The sequence below is a fragment of the Phacochoerus africanus genome, chromosome 7, assembly GCF_016906955.1.
Source record: "Phacochoerus africanus isolate WHEZ1 chromosome 7, ROS_Pafr_v1, whole genome shotgun sequence".
Classification (NCBI taxonomy): Eukaryota; Metazoa; Chordata; class Mammalia; order Artiodactyla; family Suidae; genus Phacochoerus; species Phacochoerus africanus.
The window spans coordinates 55,604,719-55,626,759 of record NC_062550.1 but is presented as its reverse complement, the minus strand read 5'-3'; the positions used below and the strand labels follow the sequence as shown (position 1 = coordinate 55,626,759).

At 41.2% G+C, this 22,041-nt stretch overlaps 1 protein-coding gene across 1 annotated transcript; it reads right to left on the bottom strand.

Moving 5' to 3' along the window:
* Positions 1-224: 224 nt before the first annotated feature.
* On the bottom strand, positions 225-20,354 carry LDHB (lactate dehydrogenase B). The gene is made up of 8 exons (XM_047787431.1): positions 20,233-20,354; positions 17,190-17,324; positions 10,250-10,367; positions 8,425-8,598; positions 6,268-6,441; positions 3,909-4,026; positions 2,357-2,480; positions 225-592 (listed from the first exon to the last, which is right to left on the bottom strand). The coding sequence occupies exons 2-8, from the start codon at positions 17,316-17,318 to the stop codon at positions 425-427; spliced, it is 1,005 nt and encodes a 334-aa protein (XP_047643387.1). The 5' UTR covers positions 17,319-17,324; positions 20,233-20,354; the 3' UTR covers positions 225-424.
* Positions 20,355-22,041: the final 1,687 nt, after the last annotated feature.

The following is a 22,041-nucleotide window of genomic DNA, read 5'->3' as shown; positions in this document are numbered from 1 at the left end:
GATCCAGCACTGCCCTGTGGTGTAGGTCGCAGACGTGGCTCAGATCCAGTGTTGCTGTGGCTGTGGTGTAGGCTGGCAGCTACAGCTCCAATTCGACTCCTAGCCTGGGAACCACCATATGCGGAGTACGGCTCTAAAAAGACAAAAGAAAGAAAGGAAGGAAGGAAGGAAGACAGACTAAAATCTTTCAGGAACCATTCAAGAAAGAATTTGAGAGACAGAAGCACACTATGATAGTTAACTTTATTTGTTCAAGAACTCTCTTGAAAGCATTAAACTAAGCATGGACTTTACTCTGGGAGCCCACATTCACATATTTAAGGAAGATAAAAGCAAACTGTGCTCCACATACATGGATGAAAACTAAAGGCTTGTGGGAAATCACACTGTAGTTTGTAGGTTACTACAACCTAGAAGCAGGGAGTCACAGGTCCTTCAGGTCCTTCTGGATGCCCCACAGAGTGTCAGCACTGTTCTTGAGCTGGGCAACCTCATCATCCTTCAGCTTCTGGTTGATAACACTGGTTAGTCCTCGAGCATTCAGGACACATGGGAGGCTCAGGAAGACCTCATTCTCAATGCCATACATGCCCTGCCAGAGCAAGAAAAACATCAAGGTTAAGAAATGAAACCAGATGGAGTTCTCTGGTGGCCTAGTGGTTAAGAATCTGGCATTGTCACTGCTGTGGCTTGGGTTCAATCCCTGGCCTGGGAAAGTACACGTGTTGAGGGTGTGGCAAAAACAACAATAACAACAAAGAAGAGGACTTTTGACGACAAACCACCACAAAATGGAGTTCCTGTTGTGGCTCAGGGCAAACGAATCCAACCAATATCCACGAGGATGCAAGTTTGATCCCTGGCCTTGCTCAGTGGGTTGAGGATCTGGCGTTGCCGTGATGTGGTGTAGGTTGCAGATGAAGCTTGGCTGTGGCTGGCAGCTATAGCTGCAATACGATCCCTAGCCTGGGAACTTCCATATGCAGTGAGTGTGGCCCTAAAACAAACAAACAAAAACAAAACCAACAAGAAATGAAACAACAGATCAAGATAATCACAGGTCCTAGGTTTGAACAAAAAGAACTGCAGGAAATTTGTTAAGTATAAACGCACTCCTTAGTTTTTAATCACTTACATAAGGCCTATATATCCCTAATATTTGTGTTTCAAATTGGATTTTATACATGGAATATACAAATATATGCCACGATAAAACTAGAAACTCAAGGAGTTCCTGCTGTGGAGCAACAGGATTGGCAGCATCTTGGGAGTGCTGTGACACAGGTTCGATCCCCGGCCAGGTGCAGTGGGCTAAAGATCCAGCATTGCCGCAGCTGCGCTCAGACCTGATCCCTGGCCTGGGAACTCCATATGCCAAGGGGTGGCCAAAAAAGAAAACAAAAACATAACTAGAAACTTAAGCAATAAGTGCTTTTATTGAGAAAGAATGGATATGCGTACATGTACAGCTAAATCACTTTGTTGCATAGAATAATCACAACATTGCAAATCAACTACTCTTCAATAAAACTTTGTAAAAAGAAAAAAAAGTAAGTTCTTTTACTCATTGACACCGTATTGAACTTAATGACACCTCTGTTTTGATTCACTTTAATAGATTTTGATATATACATCTTTGAATTAAATCACATTCCAATGTGGTTCTTATTAAGCTTCTTTTCATGGAATTTTAACTTTTTAAAAATCCTTTAGTTAAGGGGCAAATTTCTGGCAGTAGTTGACCTACAAGGTACAGGATACCAGGTGGAGGCCACTCTAAGGCAAGATTCTTACAACGCCTAAGAGTTGCTGAAAAAAATAGTACTACTTTCAAAACAACTTATCCATGTGTATTAATTTCTCACAGGGGCAATTTAACTACATAATTAACTGATTATTTAAGTATACTAATCAAGTTACTTGTAGGAAATGAAGGAGTTATCTTAGACAGCGTTTTAATACAATTTTAGCTTTATTTAAAAATAATCTCAACTGTACCACAGCTTCTGAATTAAACTGAATTTGCTAAGGTATCAAGTGCTATAGCAAAGCCATTTATAGTTTTATATACTAGCTTAATGAAACTATTAAACCTATTCAAATGATCAGCTGAGAATGATGCTAAATAAGATCAGAGTTAATATTTAATTGGCCACATCAAAGAAGGAACAATTGTAAACAGGTATGTGATGTCTCAGCCTCTGCAGATTTTTTGCTCTTGGTGTTTGAAACTCCTGTTGCAAAGGAGAAAACTGCCCATAAAACCCTGAGATGAAAAAATAACTGTGGACCGAGACATTATCTTGTTCTTAAAATGACTCTACTGGAAATCATATAATATTTTAGAACAGTTTACCTGCACCATTGTTGACACTGGGTGAATCCTGGATAGGTTTTTCAACATGGATTCAATAAGATCAGCCACACTTAAGCCAATTGCCCAGTTGGTGTAGCCTTTCAGCTTGATGACTTCATAGGCACTAAGGGAGGAAAAAAAAAATCGTAAAAGAGATCATTGAAACCAGACTCTTTGGGTTTGACTCCAGCTCCATCTCTTTACCGTGTAATCGTGAGTAAATTATTTCACTTATCTGTGTCCACTTCTGTAAAATAAGAACAACGGCATCCACTTCATAAATTTGTGAAATGAGTTAATATAATGTAACATGTTGAAAATGTAAACACTACATGGTAGGTGTTAAGTAAATGCTTTGACACATTTAAAGAGTTTACTCTTTGACACATTTTAAGAGTTTACTGTACAAATGACTACCTATAAAGTCGCAGTGGGAAAATGTACATTTTCCAACCCATCTTCTTATTCCTAAACATAAATATTTCCAAAGATATTCATGAAATCAGGAGATAATGAACGTAAAAGGACCTTTACATTCAAAGAACAAAACAATCCTTGATTTTCAGGTCCCTTTGTGGTTACTAACCATTGTCCCCATAAAATACCACGGCCAACTAACTTAAGAGCAAAGTGATGGCAATACTCTGCCTGGCAACTTTCTGAGCACAAATTGTACACTTTGGAACCCACAAAGGCACTTGGACTTGAGAAGTAGGTAGCAGGAGTATTATTTAATGCAATCTATCACTGACTGAAAGACCTTGAGCAAGTCACATTACCTGGGTGAGCCCTGGTTTTCTCATTTGTAGCATAAAGGGTTTATGCTAATGAAATTCTTTCACTTCCTTCTCTTTCAACTTTTTTTTTTTTAAATGGCTGCACCCTTGGCATAGTAAAGTTCCCAGGTCAGGGATGGGGTCTGAGCTGTGGCTGTGACCTGCACCACAGCTGCAGCAATGCCAGATCCTTTAACCCACTGCACCAGAGTGGGAACTCCCCTTTCAACTTTCTAAAGATATACAGGTCAAATTCCTGAAAAACAAGTCATTAAAATGGAACTAAACTAAATGATTCCATATTTGAGACATCAGTTAGTCTGTTACAATGCTCTAAAAATAAAAGCTAACATATATTAATGCTTATCAATGACAAGTGCTGTACTTCAACTCAATTTTTACAATAATTCTAGCACCTTGTGACTTTATAGAGGTGAAAACTGAGATTTAGCTTAAAGGTTAAATGGCTTCCTGAGACTACAGTTAACTTCAGTGCCATAATCTGAATCTAAGCACATTCTTTACACTTGTCCAAAATGACACCATATTTGATGATACGAAGGCCATACAAAGAGAGGATGGTTAGTAACAAAAGATAGTGGGACTTGCACAGCAAGTCTGACCAGTACAAAGTTAGCCTTTTCTGTTTCAGAAGCTATCAGCTGCCTCTTAACTATATTAAGGTTTATCTGAGCAGGCAGCCATGCAAAGTATTCACAATTTTGTCTAAGTAACAATGCAATTAATTATCTTAAATCGAGCCCTCTCCCACTTACCTTTCAACCACCATCTTATGCACTTCTTTCCAATTTTCACTATCATTGTCCGTTCCCATCTCTGGATTCAGTTCCTGGAGAGACACACCTGCCACATTCACCCCACTCCACACAGCCACTATGGGGGGGTAAAAAAAAAGATACAACATTTTACCTATGCCTGACATTATTTTTAAAAATTCATTTCTTCTCTTAATTCAGATTTATTTCACCACGTTACCCACTTTAACTGCTCCAATGACAGCTGTGTACAATACACCCCCCAAAGGCTGACATTTGCCCTCAAATAACCACATGCATCTGACCTTGTAACTTTCAACCGTTTTGGTGCGTCATACTCCCAGACAAGATGGAGTTCTTGCCTTTCTCTAGGTTTGTGAAGTCATAAGGGATTCTAATTTGGGACTATCCTAAACACTGGGTTTGAGGAATTCTTTAACTTTTTGCCTGCTTATTCTTCAAATATAAGCCGTGTTTTTTTTTTTCTTAAAGGGAAGTGAAAAAGTTATTCTTGGAGAAAGCCTAGAGTCTATCTCTTCCTATGTCCTAAGTTTAGTCCCATTTCTCGAGAAAATGAATTTCTCATGAATGAATTTCTCTGGTCTTAAGACCTTGAAAAGTAAGTGTTCCTCAGGGATCTTTGACAGAGAACACTGTAGTCTCATGAAATCTGAGCAGAGGCAAGGGGGTAAAGCCTAGAACCAGCTATGAAGGGCAAAGCTGCTTCCCAACTTTCATGAATTCAGGTTAATTGCTGAGAAAACGAGGGCATTTTCATGGTCTTTCATGAAGACTATGAGATAGATCTACATAATCAGGCCTAAGTGAGCATAGTTTGTTTCTTTTTATGTACACAATATAGAAAGAGGGGGAAAAATGACACAGTCATGAGTGAATAAAACACTGGCTAGGACTCAGAAGACAGAAGTCCAGCTGCAGTTATGCCACTAACCAGCTACAGAATCTTCAACGAGCCACCAGGTCTGCTTTGCCTCAACTGTTTCTTCTTTAAAATGCAAACCCTGAACTAGAGGACATGTGACAGCTCTTCCACTTCTGTGGTTCTAATAACTGCGTAACTGATAACCAGCACTTATTGAGCTTTTATTGTACACCAGACATTGTACTAAATAATAAAATTCAGACAAATCCTGGATGAGAAATTCTTGAATAAAGTGGTACAATGTGTCAGAAAAAAAAAAGTCAGCATCATTATATAAGAAAGCACAAATTGCAATAATTTTAAGATCAAATTCTTACAGTACCAAAGTAAACTCTACTCAAAGCTTTTGCCACCCAATTCCTTCCTCCTTCAGGATATATGAATACAATAGCTCTGTCCACTGAAAGGGCCTGCAAAGACATACCAGGAACATGAGCATAGCTATGCCCAGGTCTTAGTTTCTAAATACGATGCCCGTAGAAGGAGATAGGACCCTCTGGAGAAACAGACTATTCTAGTACTGAGAAAAGGAGAGTATGATATGAACCTTGTACATGCTGCTGTCCTAAGGAAAGGGTCAAAAAATGATGAGACATGTCAACAAGACAAAAAAGCCAGATTAGGGGCCTGTTACTTGCCAAATTCTAGACAATTTACACATTACGACATTTGTGGAATAAAACAAAAATCTGAGACTATATTGACATAAATAAGAAAGAAATGAAAAATCAGAGTTCCTGTTGTGGTGCAGCAGAAATGAATCCATGAGGATGTGAGTTCAATCCCTGGCCTCGCTCAGAGGGTCGGGGATCCAACTTTGCCATGAACTGTGGTGTAGATTCCAGATGTGGCTTGGATCTGACATTACTATGGCTGCAGCTCTGATTCAACCCCTAGCCTGGGAATTTCCATATACTGCGGATATGGCCATAAAAAGCAAAAAAAGAAAAAAAGAAAAAGCTCCTCCTTCAGTTGAATACGAATAACATAGAAGAAATGATGGAATCAGAATATCATGTTTGGGATGTTCCCTTATAACACAGTGGTTAAGGATTCAGGGTTGTCACTGCTGTGTGTGGCACAGGTTTGATCCTTGGGCCCGGACGTGCACAGGCTGTGGGCATGTTAGGAAAAAAATAAATGTTTGACAACTATCATAGTAATAATTTATTTAACTAAAAATCATTACTGAATGGTCAACTTAGCAGGCAAAAAACTGATGAGGAATCAGATGTTTACCCAGTTAGTATCAAAGTATCCTCCCCAAATTCCTTATTTGTAACGTAAAGCACATTAAAATTATAAAAATAAAATGGAGAAACAAACAAAAACTCAGAACGGAAAGAGTAATACCATAAGTGCACAGGAAATCATGTGTGTGTGTGTGTGTGTGTGTGTGTGTGGTGTTTGGTTTACCGCTTGAGTCGCCATGTTCTCCCAAAATCCACCCGTGGCAGCTGCTGGGATGAACGCCAAGCTTTTCAGCCATAAGATAGCGAAACCTTGCAGAATCCAGGTTACATCCACTTCCAATCACACGGTGCTTGGGTAATCCACTTAGTTTCCAGGTAACATATGTGAGAATATCCACTAAAAATTTAAAAAATAACAAACATTAAGTACATTAAAAATGATTTCAGGAGTTCCCGTCGTGGCACAGTGGAAACGAATCCGAATAGGAACCATGAGGTTGTGGGTTCAATCCTTGGCCTCGATCAGTGGGTTAAGGATCTGGCGTTGCCATGAGTTGTGGTATAGGTCACAGACGTAGCTCGGATCTGGTGTTGCTGTGGCTCTGGCGTTGGCCAGCAGCTACAGCTCTGATTCGCCCCCTAGCCTGGGAACCTCCATATGTCGCAGGTGTAGCCCTGAAAAAAAAGACAAAAAACAAAGCAAAACTGATTTCAACTGCTAAGTCCATTGGTGGGTGCCCTGCTTTCCTCCTCTTCCACGGCCCCATTCCCCAAATGTGATGTGATCAGAAAAATGTAAATACTTGACTTTCATAGTGACGATGTCAATGGGTTAGAAAGACAAGAGAACATATTTAAGCTTTAGAGTAAAAACGATCGTAAAAACAAAAAATGCAACATTGTGGGGTTTTATTTACATCATTACTTGAGGCAAGAATACCGAAGGCTCTTGCGGATTAATTTACTTTATGCGAAAAGAAAAAAGTTGAATTAGATCATCCCTTAACGTTTCTTCCAGTTATAACATTCCATGGTTGTAATGACTGTCATCATAAACCAAAAACTACCGGTTAAATTACAAACACACGCTACTATAAATTTTCCTGGGAATAAGACCCTAGCATTTTCTAGTCTTTAATGATAGGAATTCTATGACAGAGCCTTTGCTCTGGTGCAGCACAGCCCGGAGACAGCACAGGGGTAAAACCTGTTGGTCTAGAGAACAGCATTAGCACTTACGGGCTCTGCTGTAAAAAGCAGGAAAATGTGCACACAAGGAAGGCAAGTCCCCCCCCCCCCCCCCCCCCCCCGCAGATAGACACCAGCTAAGATATTTTAAGGTCGTTTTGGCCCGGATGTTGTAAACTCTTCCTTGGTAACTTTGACTCAGTAGGAGTGACTCCCTGGTGAGTTAAGACTTTGAAGCTATACCTGGAAAGTTGTATAACCAGTTCATAATATTTGCCTTAAACACAGGATGTGACAGCTTCATCTGTGCCTGCTGTTTGTCATTCATGTTCTACCCTATCTGCCCCTCTACATTTATGAGAAATTTTAGATGCAAGACTGAACTATTAAGGAAACGCCAACCCAGGGTTGCAGAGAATATTAAAATCATCTCTGGTCTTGCTGGCTTGCATCCCTCAATATCTCATAAATTTTAAGAATTCTCCTGGCTCTTATTTATCACTTTTCTCTATGGGGTGTATCAGAGATCAAAGGTTTTACCATTTCATTAATATATCTACTCTGCTCACCAGTAAATGGTAAACTTGGTGACAAATTGTAAGGCAAAAGAAGTGTGAAATAGAGAGTGAATTTTGACTGTTTAGGCTAAAAAAATGCAATTCTTTCTAGCCAGAAGTTTTAAGTTACAACATTTGGTGTTTAACATGTATTTGTCCATAAACACAGTCTATTTCTATCTGTAAGCCTAGACTAATGGTTTTCTTAAACTCTTCAAATTCAATCAAATCCATTTCGAAGAAATTTAGAAATAAGGAGACTAGAATGCATTTCCTCTAAAACAGAAGGTCAAATACGCTAAAATATTCCAAATGGAGACCTCGTTCAAATGTTTCATTATGCATCCCAGGAGAGGCTTGACAGCAAATTTTAAGAGTTTTTAGACTCTGCAACAAACCCAGATAAAACAAGCAGATGACACTGCTTGATATAAAACGCTTCTCCCATTTTTAAGCATTTGGCTTAAAATGCTGGGATGGAGCCACTGGTGTTGCAAACACTCTTTTGTGGCCAATAACTGAAGATATGTGAATCGCTTCTGCCAGTGAACACTTTTTTTTTTAAGTTCAGAGAAAAAAAGAAAAAACAAATATTCAAAATATTGAATTTAACAGAACTTAAGGCATTATAATACCTGGGTTCGAAACCACAATTATGATGCAGTCAGGACTGTACTTGACAATCTGAGGGATGATGAACTTGAAGACATTGACATTCCTCTGCACCAGATTGAGACGACTCTCTCCTTCCTGCTGGCGAACGCCTGCCGTCACCACCACAATCTTGGAATTGGCGGTCACAGAGTAATCTTGAAGGAGAGGGGAAAAGGTAAGGCACTTGACATACAACTCATCACCAAAACACGCCATTGGATGTGCTCTAGAAAGCCAAACATACGTAAGTGTCCTGAACTTCTGTGAGAATTATGTGTTCTATATAAGGTGCTGCACTGCAACACCAGTGTTCTGTGGTGTTTTCCTCCTTGAGCCATATGGACACATGCCAACCACACACTGGCTCAGAAAGTGGACCCAGGAAATAAAGAAGGCCATAAATTGTTTCCAGCGAACAACCTCAAAATGCTATTGGCTTTAGAGAATACTGAACTGGCAGTAATAATACAAAGCATAATCAGCGAGTCCATGGGGAGTTCCCTTGTGGCTCTGTGGGTTAAGGATCATGGCTGTGGTGCCAGTTTGATACCCAGCTTTGGAACTTCTTGATGCCATGGGAGTGGCTGGAAAAAAAGAAAGTGTGAGTTCAAAAGGTCAACAGACAGCCCTTCAACAAAAAAGCAGTTTAGGGAGTTCCCGTCGTGGCGCAGTGGTTAATGAATCCGACTAGGAACCATGAGGTTGCGGGTTCAGTCCCAGCCCTTGCTCAGTGGGTTATCGATCCGGCGTTGCCGTGAGCTGTGGTGTAGGTTGCTGTGGCTCTGGCGTAGGCTGGTGGCTACAGCTCCGATTCGACCCCTAGCCTGGGAACCTCCATAGGCTGTGGGAGTAGCCCAAAGAAATAGCAAAAAAAAAAAAAAAAAAAGAAGCAATTTAAAGGTAACCGCAAAGAATGTACATATATGTGTATGACATTTATCTGTACAGCAGAAATTGGCACATTTTCAATCAACTATACTTAAAAAAATTTAAAGGGAACTGCAGACTTGCAATATAAATTCAATCCACGAAGGGGAAGAAAGGCAGTGAAGTGTTTGTTCTGTGCTAGAAATTAATTCTAACACTCAATATATTAAAAAAGTTTCTTCATTTTTACCAGGGACCTTCTTTAGAGAATACTGCATTTTTCAAGTATGTACATCCTTTCCCAATTCATACAGACATTGCCTTGTGACACGACCATTAGACTCAATAGCTATGGATGATTCATATAATTAAACCATGTTGCTAAGTGACTTTTGATAGCTAATCAGCTTCCTCTCCTGTAAGATAGAATAGGACCTACCTCTCACAGGGATTACTGTGAAGATGAGACATGTAAAAAGTTTCACACAGTACCCAGAATGCTACCAATTCAATTAGCAATAGCTATTATCAGTAGCAGAATTGTTAGAAATTATTTTGGAGTTCCCTATTTCTATATCTATAGGTACAGCCATGCTGTGGGGACAGAACCTGCCTAAAGATACCTAGAATATGAATTTATTTAGTTTCTTCAAAGCACGCAAATTGCCTTGTGCCAATACGTCTTTGGATCTGAAACATCCCTGTTCTCAGATACATGTAAACAAGCATTATAATACAATTTCCCCCAAATGTTATCATGTCCGTGGAAGCCATGGGGGGAGTTTATAGAGGTACCACTTGTGTCTGTCCTTAAGGATGAACTGGACCCAAAAGGAAGGAACTGCCAACACTAGATTCACTAGGATGGGAAAATCCATTTTCTATCAGGGAGGGAGGATATCCATTTATTTGACCACTTTGGGCATGAAATGAGACTACCTTTATCTGCCACAATTTTGGGTGTCTGAAGGAACAAGCTTCCGTGCTGGAGATCCATCATTTCTCCTTTGAGTTTATCTTCCAAAACATCCACCAGAGCAAGCTCATCCGTCAGAGACTGTAAACACAAAATCAGGTGTTAGGACACCTAAGCCACGCCTGCACAAGCTAGAGACAAGTACCAAACATCTAAAGATCTAGAGAATTTTTTCACCATGGAGCTAGGTGTGCTCTTTCAACAATTTCATGACAAAACGTCTTGAATAACCAACTGTTAATATTTACACCAAATTTTCAAATTTCACCTCCTAGCATTCCATTAATTGCTTAAAGAAGATGTAGGTGTGAAACCAACTTGGTTCAACAGTGGCCTCAGAGTGTCGGGGATGACGGTGAAAAAAGACACACAAACCCACAAACAACCTTGGGCAGTGTGTCCATCCCTGAAGGTCACCCCCAATTTAGAAGGGTTGTGAGAGGGCAGATTTGGCCGAAACCATCAAGAGGTTGAGTTCATTTTATAGCAGGATTTGAAGCCCTGGTTGAAGCTTGGAAGCCTCAGGTTGGCTCCAGCCAAGGTCCTGGTGGAGAATAACAGTCTTATGGACACCAGGCATCCAGTACTAGTAAATTCTCCATACATGATCAACCCAAACTTGCCCAGTCTCAGAGTTCTTGTTTTCTATTCTGATGTCATCCTGTGCCACATGACCCAAGTAAAACCAAATCAGTAATCATGTGCATTCATCGGCATGGCTTCGATCTTCTAGGAAAAATGACGGGGTGTGTGTGTGAATCTACCTGCATGTAATTAACTTTTCAGCTTCTAAAGTTCTTTAAAAAGCACTTCTCCTCCCCCACTGAAATATGACCAGAATCCTTGCCTTTATGGGTTCTAGGGTTGTTAGCAAAATAATTAACTTAACATACCACACTTAAAAAAAAGAATACTTCTAAGCATAGTGTGGTCGGTTCTGCAGGTGGTGGGTGGGTTGCAGGGAAAAAAAGACTAAGTAATGGGGTTCCGGAAGCATTCCGAAGACCAAGAATAATCTAAGAGCTGGGTTTCCTGGTGACCTAACAGTTTAAGGATCCAGTGTTGTCACTGCTGAGGACTTCATATGATGGGTGCAGAGAAGAAGGCACTGAGCAACAGAGAGAAGCAAAGAGAGGGAGAATCCTTAGCCACGTTCAGCTTGCCAACAAAGCAGATCCCACTCCTCACAGGAGCCTAGGAATGAACACTGTCTCCTGTTTCCAGAATCCCAGTGGCAGCTGGCCTCAAGGTGTGAGCTATCATAGGCTGGCCTGTGAGGGTTTCCCTGAGCCTCCCTGTGACTGAATGTGCTCTTAGTTCCAAGCAATCGATTCACTTGCAAACTTCTGAAACAATCCTTTTATGAGTTGGGGAGGACTTGGTAAATATTGTCTCATTTCCATATATGTCAAATACTGGTGTTTATCGTCACCCGTTTTCAACTACAACACCTTTGAACACTTTTAAAATGGTTTCATTCCTGACGCCTCTAACAAGGTCACACCAAACCCTCATCTGTGTTTCTGAAGCCCTAAACTCATACTCAGTAGCTCGAGAGTTCGGTCAAGGTCCCGAACAGCAGGAACATCACTCTTATTTTGGGACCATCACGTGCGTGCCACTGAATCAATGGGGCTTAATTTGGGGCTTAAGTGCAAAAGGATGTCATAGGATCTTAGATCCTGTCTTTTGTTTCAGTGGGTAGAGAATTGGCTGAGAAGTGCATAGTCAGCTGGCAAGGAAGGAAGCGATCCAACACTCTGAGAAAAAAATTGCAGCGCTGAATTTAGCTGCATCTGTGCGACTGAATATCCTCCCAGTTGGTGGCAGGCAAATAGATGTGTGACTAAGTACCGACACTTTGGCTTAAATAAATCTCTGTAGTCATACTGTATACTAGCCTCTGAATTTACCATATGTACATTCCACTTAAGTTGTAAATATATTTTAAAAGGTTTGATACATCAAGGTTTAGATTAATTGCAAAAGCAGTAACTTATTAGGGGTCCGAGTCAGAGAAGCCAAGAGCATCACTGTTGAAATCTTAGTTTAACCTATTGTAAAAAATATCTGAAATCCTGTGTGGACCAAATACATCCAAAATTATCTACCTCTTGACCTTCTTAGCTAATAAATTTCAGCCTTAATATTTTATGGCTGCCTCCCCTCCTCTCCTGACCTGCACATGTGGCATGTGGAAGTTCTTCGGCCAGGTATTGAACCTGCACCACAGCAGGGAAATGCTGGATCCTTAACCCACTGAGCCACCAGGGAACTCCTTGATGGCTGCATTTTTAATATTCAGGTGTTTAGTCTGCATGAAATTTATGGGAGGAAAAAGTAACTTTTCTCAAATAATTAGCTAAATAAATGGACAAGCACCATGTATTCAATGTCATCTTCTCCTCTGGAACGCCACTTTTTATTCAATACTCTTTGGGCCTGTTTCTGGGCTTTTAGTCTGTTCCATTAACCTGTCTATTCTTATACAAATACAAAATTTTAATTTAAGTCCCTCTTTTAAGCCAGGTCCTGCGCTGCAAAAACTACTTTGCGGTATGTCTGTAATTACACTGCTCCTTCTATGCGACATCTTTTGCTATGTCTATACCACAAGGGTGTGGCCACAGCTGACTAAATCAAAAACAGACACTTGAACCAAAAACAGCTGGACAATGGCTAAGGATAGAATAACTGCACGGAAGCTCTACGGGACCTTGACAATATGATGGGACCCTGGCAGCTAAAACACGGGGCTTGAGGGTGGTTGATGGGGGGGCAGAAGCCATGAAAATGGAAAAGCTATGATCAACCGTTGACCAAATGGAAATGCATTTTTTTTAGTAACGGCAGGGATATTCATTTATTTAATACAAAATTATACTGAATGAGCCAGGCACTATTCTACTAATGAGGGCTGCAGTACTGACCAAATCTGGCACTGGCAAAGTTCCTGCTCTCAGGGAAGGTACCAGGAAGGGAACAGCCACGAAGCACACAATTTAAGATGATTCTGATAATGGGAATGCTATAAGCAGCATAAGGCATATGAAGTTAAAGGTACTACTGGAAGGAAATTTACTTGGCATTGGATAGTCAGGGAAGCCTGCCAGCAAAGCCAATAACATGAAGGATGGAAAGGGGTCAACTCTGATGCTCTAGGGCAGACACCGGGGAGAGGGAAATCAATTATTAAAAGGGCTTAAGCAGCAAGCGAGCTTGGTATTATTTTGAAGGGCGGAAGGTAAGGGAAGAAGTCAGGGGCAGCATCACCACACAGCACAGGAAGGCTCTCCTGACACTGTGAATGGTGCCCCCTAGAGGTGTGCACCCCTTCTTGCTCTAACAGACAGGCAGGGAGAGATCCTTGACCCTCACCCAATTTTATGTTTGTGGCTAGAGCACTGTGACACTATCAGAAAGTTTGAAGTAGGGGAGCTACTTTAATTTTTAAAGCTCACTATGGTAATGAGGATGGGGATGGTGGGCAAGAGAAGCAGAAAACACCTGAGTCTTTTTTTTTTTTTTGGTCTTTTTAGGGCTGCACCTGTGGCATATGAAGTTCCTAGGCTAGAGGTTGAATCAGAGCAAGCTGCTGGCCTACACCACAGCCACAATAACTTGGGATCCCGAGCCACATCTGTGACCTACGCAGCAATTTCGGCAACACTGGATCCTTAATCCACTGATGAGGCCAGGGATCGAACCTGCATCCTCATAGATATTAATGCGTTCTTAACCCCCTAAGCCACAACAACTCCCCTGAGTTTTTGTAACGGTGGAACACTGTACTCAGTAAGGAGTCCCAGCTATCTCCTGGGGCTGACCCAAGGTGTGGGCCTTCTTGACCTCCATCTCTGGTGGCCTGGCTCACTTTCTGAGCCAGGGCAGTGTGTGAACGACCTCCGAAAAGAACACCAGGAATAGACTCAAGAGGCCGGACCTGCCACCTACCAGCTATGATCTTAATCAAGGTGCTTTATCTTTCTGAGTTTTTTTGTCTGTTTTTCATTTTCCAACAGTAATAATATATGGCTGACAATACTCCTTAGCGCATTCGTGGAAGATTAAGGTAACTTGCAGGCACCTGACAAAGTCGCACTGTTAGTTCCCTTTCTTATTAAAGGAGTGGGGCTTATAGTCCTTATCAAACATTAATAACAATTTTGACTTTTAATCCTCCCCTTGAAAATAAGATTTAAATATTTTTAATTAGTAAGATGGTCTTTGAAGAAGGCAGTCCTTCCTTCATGGCAGCCCAGCTGGAAGATTCCTACTGTGTTAGTAGCCTGGTCTGTTCTCAAGCACTTGAATTAGGCCAAAGTATTATATAACTGCTGAGAGAGTCTCAATTAAATTATTTACCAAAGAGGACTTTTAATTTACAGTTAAAACGATCGGAGAGGTACTCCTTATAGAATCATGATAGCTCAGATGTAGCTTCCTTAAAAGTCCCAATTTTGAGATTAGCAGGAGGAATAAAAAATCTTTACCGAGCATTTTATTAATACATTTATACCTGGGTGGTGAGAGATAAATTAAGAGTTTGGGGTTAACATATATACACTACTACTATGTATGAAACATGTCAACAACAAAGACTTACTGTATAGCACAGGGAATTAAAGTATACTCAGTATCCTGTAAAAACTTGTAATGGAAAAGAATCTGGAAAGGGATATATATTTATGTGTGTGTATATACATATATGAATGTACACACGCATACATACACACATATGTATAACTAAATCACTTGGCTGTAAACCTGAAACACAACTCTAAATTAACTATACTTCAACTTAAAAAAAAATATTTATGTCTCTAATTGCCCGAATATGTGTATAGAATAAAAAGAAATTGCAGAGTCACTATGTTAAGAGTTCAGAATCCTGGGCTCAAAATGTAGCTGTGACTGTTATCAGGCCACTTAATCTATTCAAGTCTCAGCTACCTCATCTGGAAACAGGATGTGAACAATTTCCATTTCTTGAGGTTGTTTAAAATGAAGCACTTGAGTCAAAATACTTCAAACATGGTACCTACTCAATAAATAGGTTAAAAAAAAGGTAAGGTGGAATACTCATTTTAACTAGTACAGCACCAAACTGTGATTACTCACATTCCCAATAATTTGGGAAGCAGCTGTCCAAATCGAGAAAACTAGTCAATTAAACCAGCAGGGAAAAGTACAAAGGAAAACTTGCATTGGGAGCTCCCATTGTGGTACAATGGAAACGAATCCGACTAGGAACCATGAGGTTGTGGGTTCGATCCCTGGCCTTGCTCAGTGGGTTGTGGATCTGGTGTGGCTCTGGCGTAGGCCGGCAGCTGTAGCTCTGATTCGACCCCTAGCCTGGGAACCTCCATATGCTGCAGAGCAGCTCTAAAAAGCAAAAAACAAACAAACAAACAAACAAAAAAACTTGCATTGGTGTGTACTACATATTTTAGTTGGATTTTTTTTTATTTTGTTTTTGTTTTGGCTCTGTCTTTTTGGGGCCTCACCTGCAGCATATGGAGGTTCCCAGGCTAGGGATCTAATCGGAGTTGTAGCCCCCAGCCTACACCACAGCCACAGCAATGCGGGATCCACGTGGCATCTGCAACCTACACCATAACTCACGGCAACGCAGGATCCTTAACGCACTGAGCAAGGCCAGGGATGGAACCCGCAACCTCATGGTTCCTAGTCGGATTCGCTAACCACTAAGCCATGACGGGAACTACTATTCGGATTTGTTTCCGCTATGCCGCGATGGGAATTCCTAGTTGATTTTTTTTGATGACTTTTTCCTAGTGAAGATTCATTCAGAATTTGTGCCTTTAGAATTTAAACTGTGTAAATAGAAATATCCTGGCTAGGAATTATTCAATGCAGTCTAGAGGAGCGGAAGGTGCTAGTAGCATGGCATTAGTGTTAATCTCCTGATGTTGATAATTGCACTGATTATGTGAGAGTTTATCGTCTTCTGAGGAAGTGTACTCTGGCAGACAGAAGGAAAGGAAGGGCATGACTGCACTTATTCCCAAATGGGTCAGAAAAAAAAAAAATATATATAAATATAAATATATATATATATATATGGAAAAAAATGTTAAGAATTGGTAAATCTGGGTGAAGTGATATAAAAGATTACTCTGTAAAAAACTGTTCTTGCTAATTTTCTGAAATTATTTCAAAATCAAATGACCGAGTGGAGGTTTGAGAATAGGATATTTGCATGACTTCAAAGGCAACTATGCAGATTATTATAGAGGGTAAAGAGACCTCTGCAGTGGAGAAATCTTGCAGTTACCACTTTAATCAGAGGACTCTTGGGCACCATCAGTAACAAGACAGACATTACATACCTCCTGATATGATGCTTCACGAAGAACCTGCCATTACCTGGTCATAACCCCACCCCTCAATCTAACCTGAACCCAATTACAAGGAAACATCAGACCAACATAAATTGAGGGACATTCTACAAAACTGATGGGAGTTTCTACAAACATATCAATGACACAAGACAAAGAAAGGCTAAGTTCCAGATTAAAGAATAAAGAGATATGACGAGTATATAAAAATATGATCTTAGATGAGGGGTGAAAACAGCTATAAAAGGTTTTTGACAGCTGGAGAACTTCTAATCTGGCTACTGTATACTAGATAGTAGTACTGCATCAGTGTTAAATTCCCTGAGTGCAGTAACGGTACTGTGTCAGAAAGGAAGAATGTCATTCTCCCAGGAGATACACACTAAAGTGTTTAAAGGTAAAGTATCATGATGTTTACAACTTATTTCATATTATTCAGGGGAATAAAATCTTTTAAAGATACAATAAAATTCCCAAGCACCTAAAGAGCTAAGTACACACACTGAAATTGTCTATCAGGTATGGTGTTCTTGAAATGTACCTTTCCCAGAATGCTGATGGCACATGCCATACCGACTTGTCCAACACCCACTACAGTGATCTTATTGTTTGGGATTGTTGTCTCTTCTTCTGCAACTGGTGCAATCAGTTTTTCCTTAAGAGTTGCCATTGTGCGCTGAAAGAAAAGAATCAAAATATTATGCATGCATCCACAGAAGAAACCTGAATGGGAAACTGTAATGCTACTGTTCCAAGTCTGACCTAAAATACATTTTGAAAGAGCCGAATGATGTTCTAGAACACAGAATATATTTTTAAAAACCACCTGACCCATGTAACAAAAAATCTAACCAAGGCAAAATACCTCCAGGAAGCCTTACTATAACATGGGTTCTTCTCTTCAGTCTGTGATTCTCTAGTAATATTTAACAAAGTTGTGAAATTTTGCCTTATGACTATTCATTCACTGGCTAAAAAATATGAATACTTACATATAAATTAGCTGATTTGTTTTGATGCCCCCTATAAAATATTTATGTGTAACTACTCAAGTTAGAGCCTGGTGTCAACCCATACTTAAGCTTGGTTTAAAAGAATGGCCAGTTATGAATATAATTTCTGCTACCAATGATCAGTATCAATCTTAGAAGATAGGGGCCAACTTGGTTCTTTTTTATTCTTCTCTCACTTAAAATTTGTCAGTGTACTGGATATACAATGTGCGCTTAAATAAATACAGTGACGGTAACAATGAAAAATGTTGTGTAAAATTGGCAAAAAATTTGACTCCTTTTAATGCACCTTGTAAGCTTATAAGCTTATTGGAAGGTGAGTAGATACATGTTTTTTTTTTTTTTTTTTCCCAGGGAGTCACATTAGAAGAATATCAGCCTTTGAGTCAGTTTCTTTCCAGCCATTAAAGACTAGTCCAAAAAAAAAAAAAAAATTTCAGAGTTTCCAAACATGTTAGAAAACATTTATGGAGTTAATACCAAATTGATCTGTATGACATTGGATATCAGATAAATTTTCAGGAGAACTAAAATAAATGGTAAAATTTATTGTATTATCCTGCCTTCTTAGGGAGGGTATAAGATGATAAATAAGCCTTTTCGTTGGAAGTTATCACTTGTAATTATAACCCATTGTAATGACTATTGTTTGCCTTGTGCTTTTAATGCTAGACTGTGCATGAGGAAGACAATGTCCCTGTTTCAAACTGTACTCCTGCTTCCCAGTCTTGTTATTTGTTTCTCATCTGCAAAGGACTAAGTAACAAAACCTAGTTTAGTAACTGTATATATAAAGTTAAGAGTTAGTAAGGCTCTGAGTTGGAATAAAGTACTTAAATTTGGAGACAACTAGTTAACTATTTCATTCTAAGCTATTTTTTTCCCCCAATTCTTAGGGACTAAACTAAGATGTTATTTTGCCTTTACAAACACATTTGCATTTTTCTTATGGATGCTGTTGAAAAAAAATATATACAATGGTGTGCAACTGTCTCCACACAGATGACCTTACACATGTCCTACGTTTTGAGTAGAATCAGAAGAATGCTGCGTCTCCCACTCGAACAGAAATACAAATGCAAAGTTTTTCTCCATTATGTTATTTTTGCCAGATCCTTCAGGTATACAGAGGAGCCAGAAAAGCAGTGGAAAACGAAAAGCCAGAAAGACTGTTAGTAGAAATACAGATTATTTGTTCAAATAAGACCTTTTAAACTATCTGGGGGTTTCAGAAATGACAATTTAGAATTCTGAGCCAGTGCAGATTTTTTCCCATCTTTCTTGAGAAAAAGAGATTTAAAATTTTTTTTTCCTTAGTAGGGGTTATTTAATTGCAGCTAGGTAAAAACATCCCCACCCTCCTGCCCCTTCTGTGCTTATAAATCATTTGAAATGAACCCATGCCTTAAGTTCAGGAACAGAGATCCACTTTGCCGACTGCCTCTCAACTCTAACCTTTTAAAGGCCCACCACGTTTTGCCCTCCAATTCATCCACTAAAATGTGCACGCTCTCCCCGCCCCCTCTCTTCAAGGCCCCAACCACAGACTGCAGTGCAGGCCGCCCAGGGGCCACCTCTTCCTCTTGGCGCCCGCAGCGCAGACGCAGGTCAAAAGGGGAAGCAGCAACCATGAATCTCCTAGAGGAAGGTATCTAGGGGAAGAAGTCTAGGCTTTCCTTACTCTGGACACCGAGAGCTGGCAAATAAACAAAGCACCTGAAGCATCAAGAAAAGAGGCCAGAGGAGTTCCCGTTATGGCTCAGGGGTTAGCGAATCCGACTAGGAACCATGAGGTTGTAGGTTCCATCCCTGGCCTTGCTCAGTGCGTTAAGGATCCTGCGTTGCCGTGAGTTATGGTGTAGGTCGCAGACGCGGCTGGGATCCTGCGTTGCTGTGGCTGTGGCGTAAGCCGGCGACTACAGTTCCGATTGGACCCCTAGCCTGGGAGCCTCCATATGCCACGGGTGCGGCCCTAGAAAAGACAAAAAAAAAAGAAAAGAGGCCAGAAATGAACCGGCCCAAAGCTCCGGGAGGGGATGCGGGTGCCGCAGTCGGATACAGCCTGGAGGGCAGGGTCAAACCCACAGATCACCCTTTACCCTCATTCCGGAAAAGCCGGGCACTTTTACATTCCCGAGGTAGTGGCCGCCTACGACCCGCCAGACCTCACGGGTCATCTGGTCCCTTCCCCCCAACCCCCAGCTCCTCCAGCACGTGTCGGGGCTCTAGCCAGCAGGCATCGGGGAGTGATGCGGCGCCATGAGCCCATCAAGGACACGTAGGAGCCGGGATTTAGCTGCAAAAGCAACAAGTCGGTCCCCCGGGAGAGCTCAGGCTGGCGGCGAGCCCAGATGCACAGCGGACAAAGCCCGGGGCTTGGTTGCAGCGCCCCCGCACCACTCCGCACTCCAGCCGGCTGCCCCCACCCGAATCCGGATGCTCAGGGAGAGAGGCCCGGGAGCGCAGATGCCCTTCCTGGTCCTTCCCTGTCCTTGCTACACAAGGATTCCCCTCCACATCCCACCTGGTCTGCCCGAGAGCCAGGATTCAGGATTCCGAGTGGAAACCTACCAGAGGAGTGAAAGTTCTTGAGACGGCTGTAAGGGTCGCCCGAAGGAGACAAAGTCGGCAGCGTGCGTCTGCTCTGGCGCAGGATCTGCAAGGAAGGAGGAGGAAGCGGGGCCCGCCTCTCGTCAGCCTCCGAGCTTTCTCTATTGTGATTGGAAACCCGAGCACCGCCCACCCCTCCCCTCCGCTCGCTCAATCCGGTTCAAGGACGTGGGCTCAAGCGTGCCCAGCCCTCCCTCCGCCCGGTTGAGGAGGTCACCTTCTGGCGGCTAAGGCGGCCTCTCTCTCAGCTAGCTTCTGGGCCGAGAGGCTTTTCCACACAGAGGCTGCCTTATTTCTAAAAACCTGGCCATCTTAAACTCTTCTGGACGCTTCTCCTCTTGTTCGGATAAATTTAGTCAGAATAGAAGTACATTTCTGTTTTGCGTTCCAGGTCAATTTTAGAGGACCACTGTTCTGAGCGAAGATGCTGGTGGTGGGTTCCCCTGGAAGAGTGCTGCTGATTCTGGAGTTTTTTTTTTTTTTTTAATAAAACTTAATTTTCTTTTCTCATCATTTCGATATAAAGTTCATTCGGTGCAATAATGACTAGTGGGTTTTTCCCACCTTATTCAGTTCAGCAAAAATGCAACCGTTAACCTGCTAGTTGCCTATGAAACTAGTGAGGCCGAGTGCCTGATTTCTGAAGTTCTCTACCAATCTGTATGATCTTCAGGGCAGATAATGGGGCCACCAGAAAGATGGAGTTTCTCTGTTGGTTTCTGAGTTACTCCAAAGCTGCATGTTGCCAATTTATCTGTGTTTCCAACATTCAGCCCAGTGCTTGGTACCTCAATGAATGAATGAATGAATGATGAATGATGAAGCAGTTGAAGGTATCCTATTGTGGCTTCAGTAGTGTGTGTTTAATAAAATGCTTTCAGGTATAGCAATCTCACAAACTCCCTGTATTTGAAAGGAATTTTTTTGCTAGTGTTTTTTTGTAGTTATTTATTTTTGTTAAATGGCCGTTAATCTTATGCTTTAATTTAATCTCAGTGCCAAGCATGGGAGGTTCAAAATGAATATATATAGCAGTGTGTTGTTGAGGTGTTCCAGTCCAAGGAGACAGACAAGTAGGTACATTCTTTCAATTGTGGTACAAAGTGATAATAGATATTTGGCTAAAATATGATAAAAATTCAAAGAGCCCTAAGAAAGGGTGTGTCTAGAGGAATTGATAAACCTCAAACTCCAGGATTACAGAGTCCAATTAGTGGGAACATTGATGACTCTAAAGGAAAGTCTAATTACAAATTGAAACATGATCAGGGAGAAGAAGAATTTGATGGATAACCTCAAAAGTATTATTATGTTTATCCTGAATCCAAGTTTGAAGCAAGACCAGCAAGTCACTCTAGAAAGAAATCCAGAAGCCACCCTAGACCTTACTTACCTGCTTTCCAAAAAAGTTGACCTATATCCCCTGTCGACTTTTAAATATCTCCCCATTTTGCCCCTTTCTTACCATCCCTGCTACTCTGTCTTTGGGAGGAAGGAGGGACAGTTAAAAAAAAAAAAAAAAAGAGAGGAGTTCCTGTCGTGGCTCAGTGGTTATCAAATCCGACTAGGAACCATGAAGTTGAGGGTTTGATCCCTGGCCTTGCTTAGTGGGTTAAGGATCTGGCGTTGCCGCGAGCTGTGGTGTAGGTTGCAGCTGAGGCTCGGATCCCGAATTGCTGTGGTAGTGGTGTAGGCTGGTGGCTACAGCTCCGATTTAAGCCCTAGCCTGGTAACCTCCATATGCCTCAGGAAGCGGCCCTAGAAAAAGGC

Coding starts and splice junctions, on each gene's coding strand:
- LDHB (XM_047787431.1), bottom strand. CDS start 17,318: ATGGCAACTCTTAAGGAAAAACTGATTGCACCAGTTGCAGAAGAAGAG. Junction 10,368..17,189: donor CCATCAGCATTCTGGGAAAG/GTACATTTCAAG, acceptor TTGTGTTTACAG/TCTCTGACGGATGAGCTTGC. Junction 6,442..8,424: donor AATTGTGGTTTCGAACCCAG/GTATTATAATGC, acceptor TTAAATTTTTAG/TGGATATTCTCACATATGTT.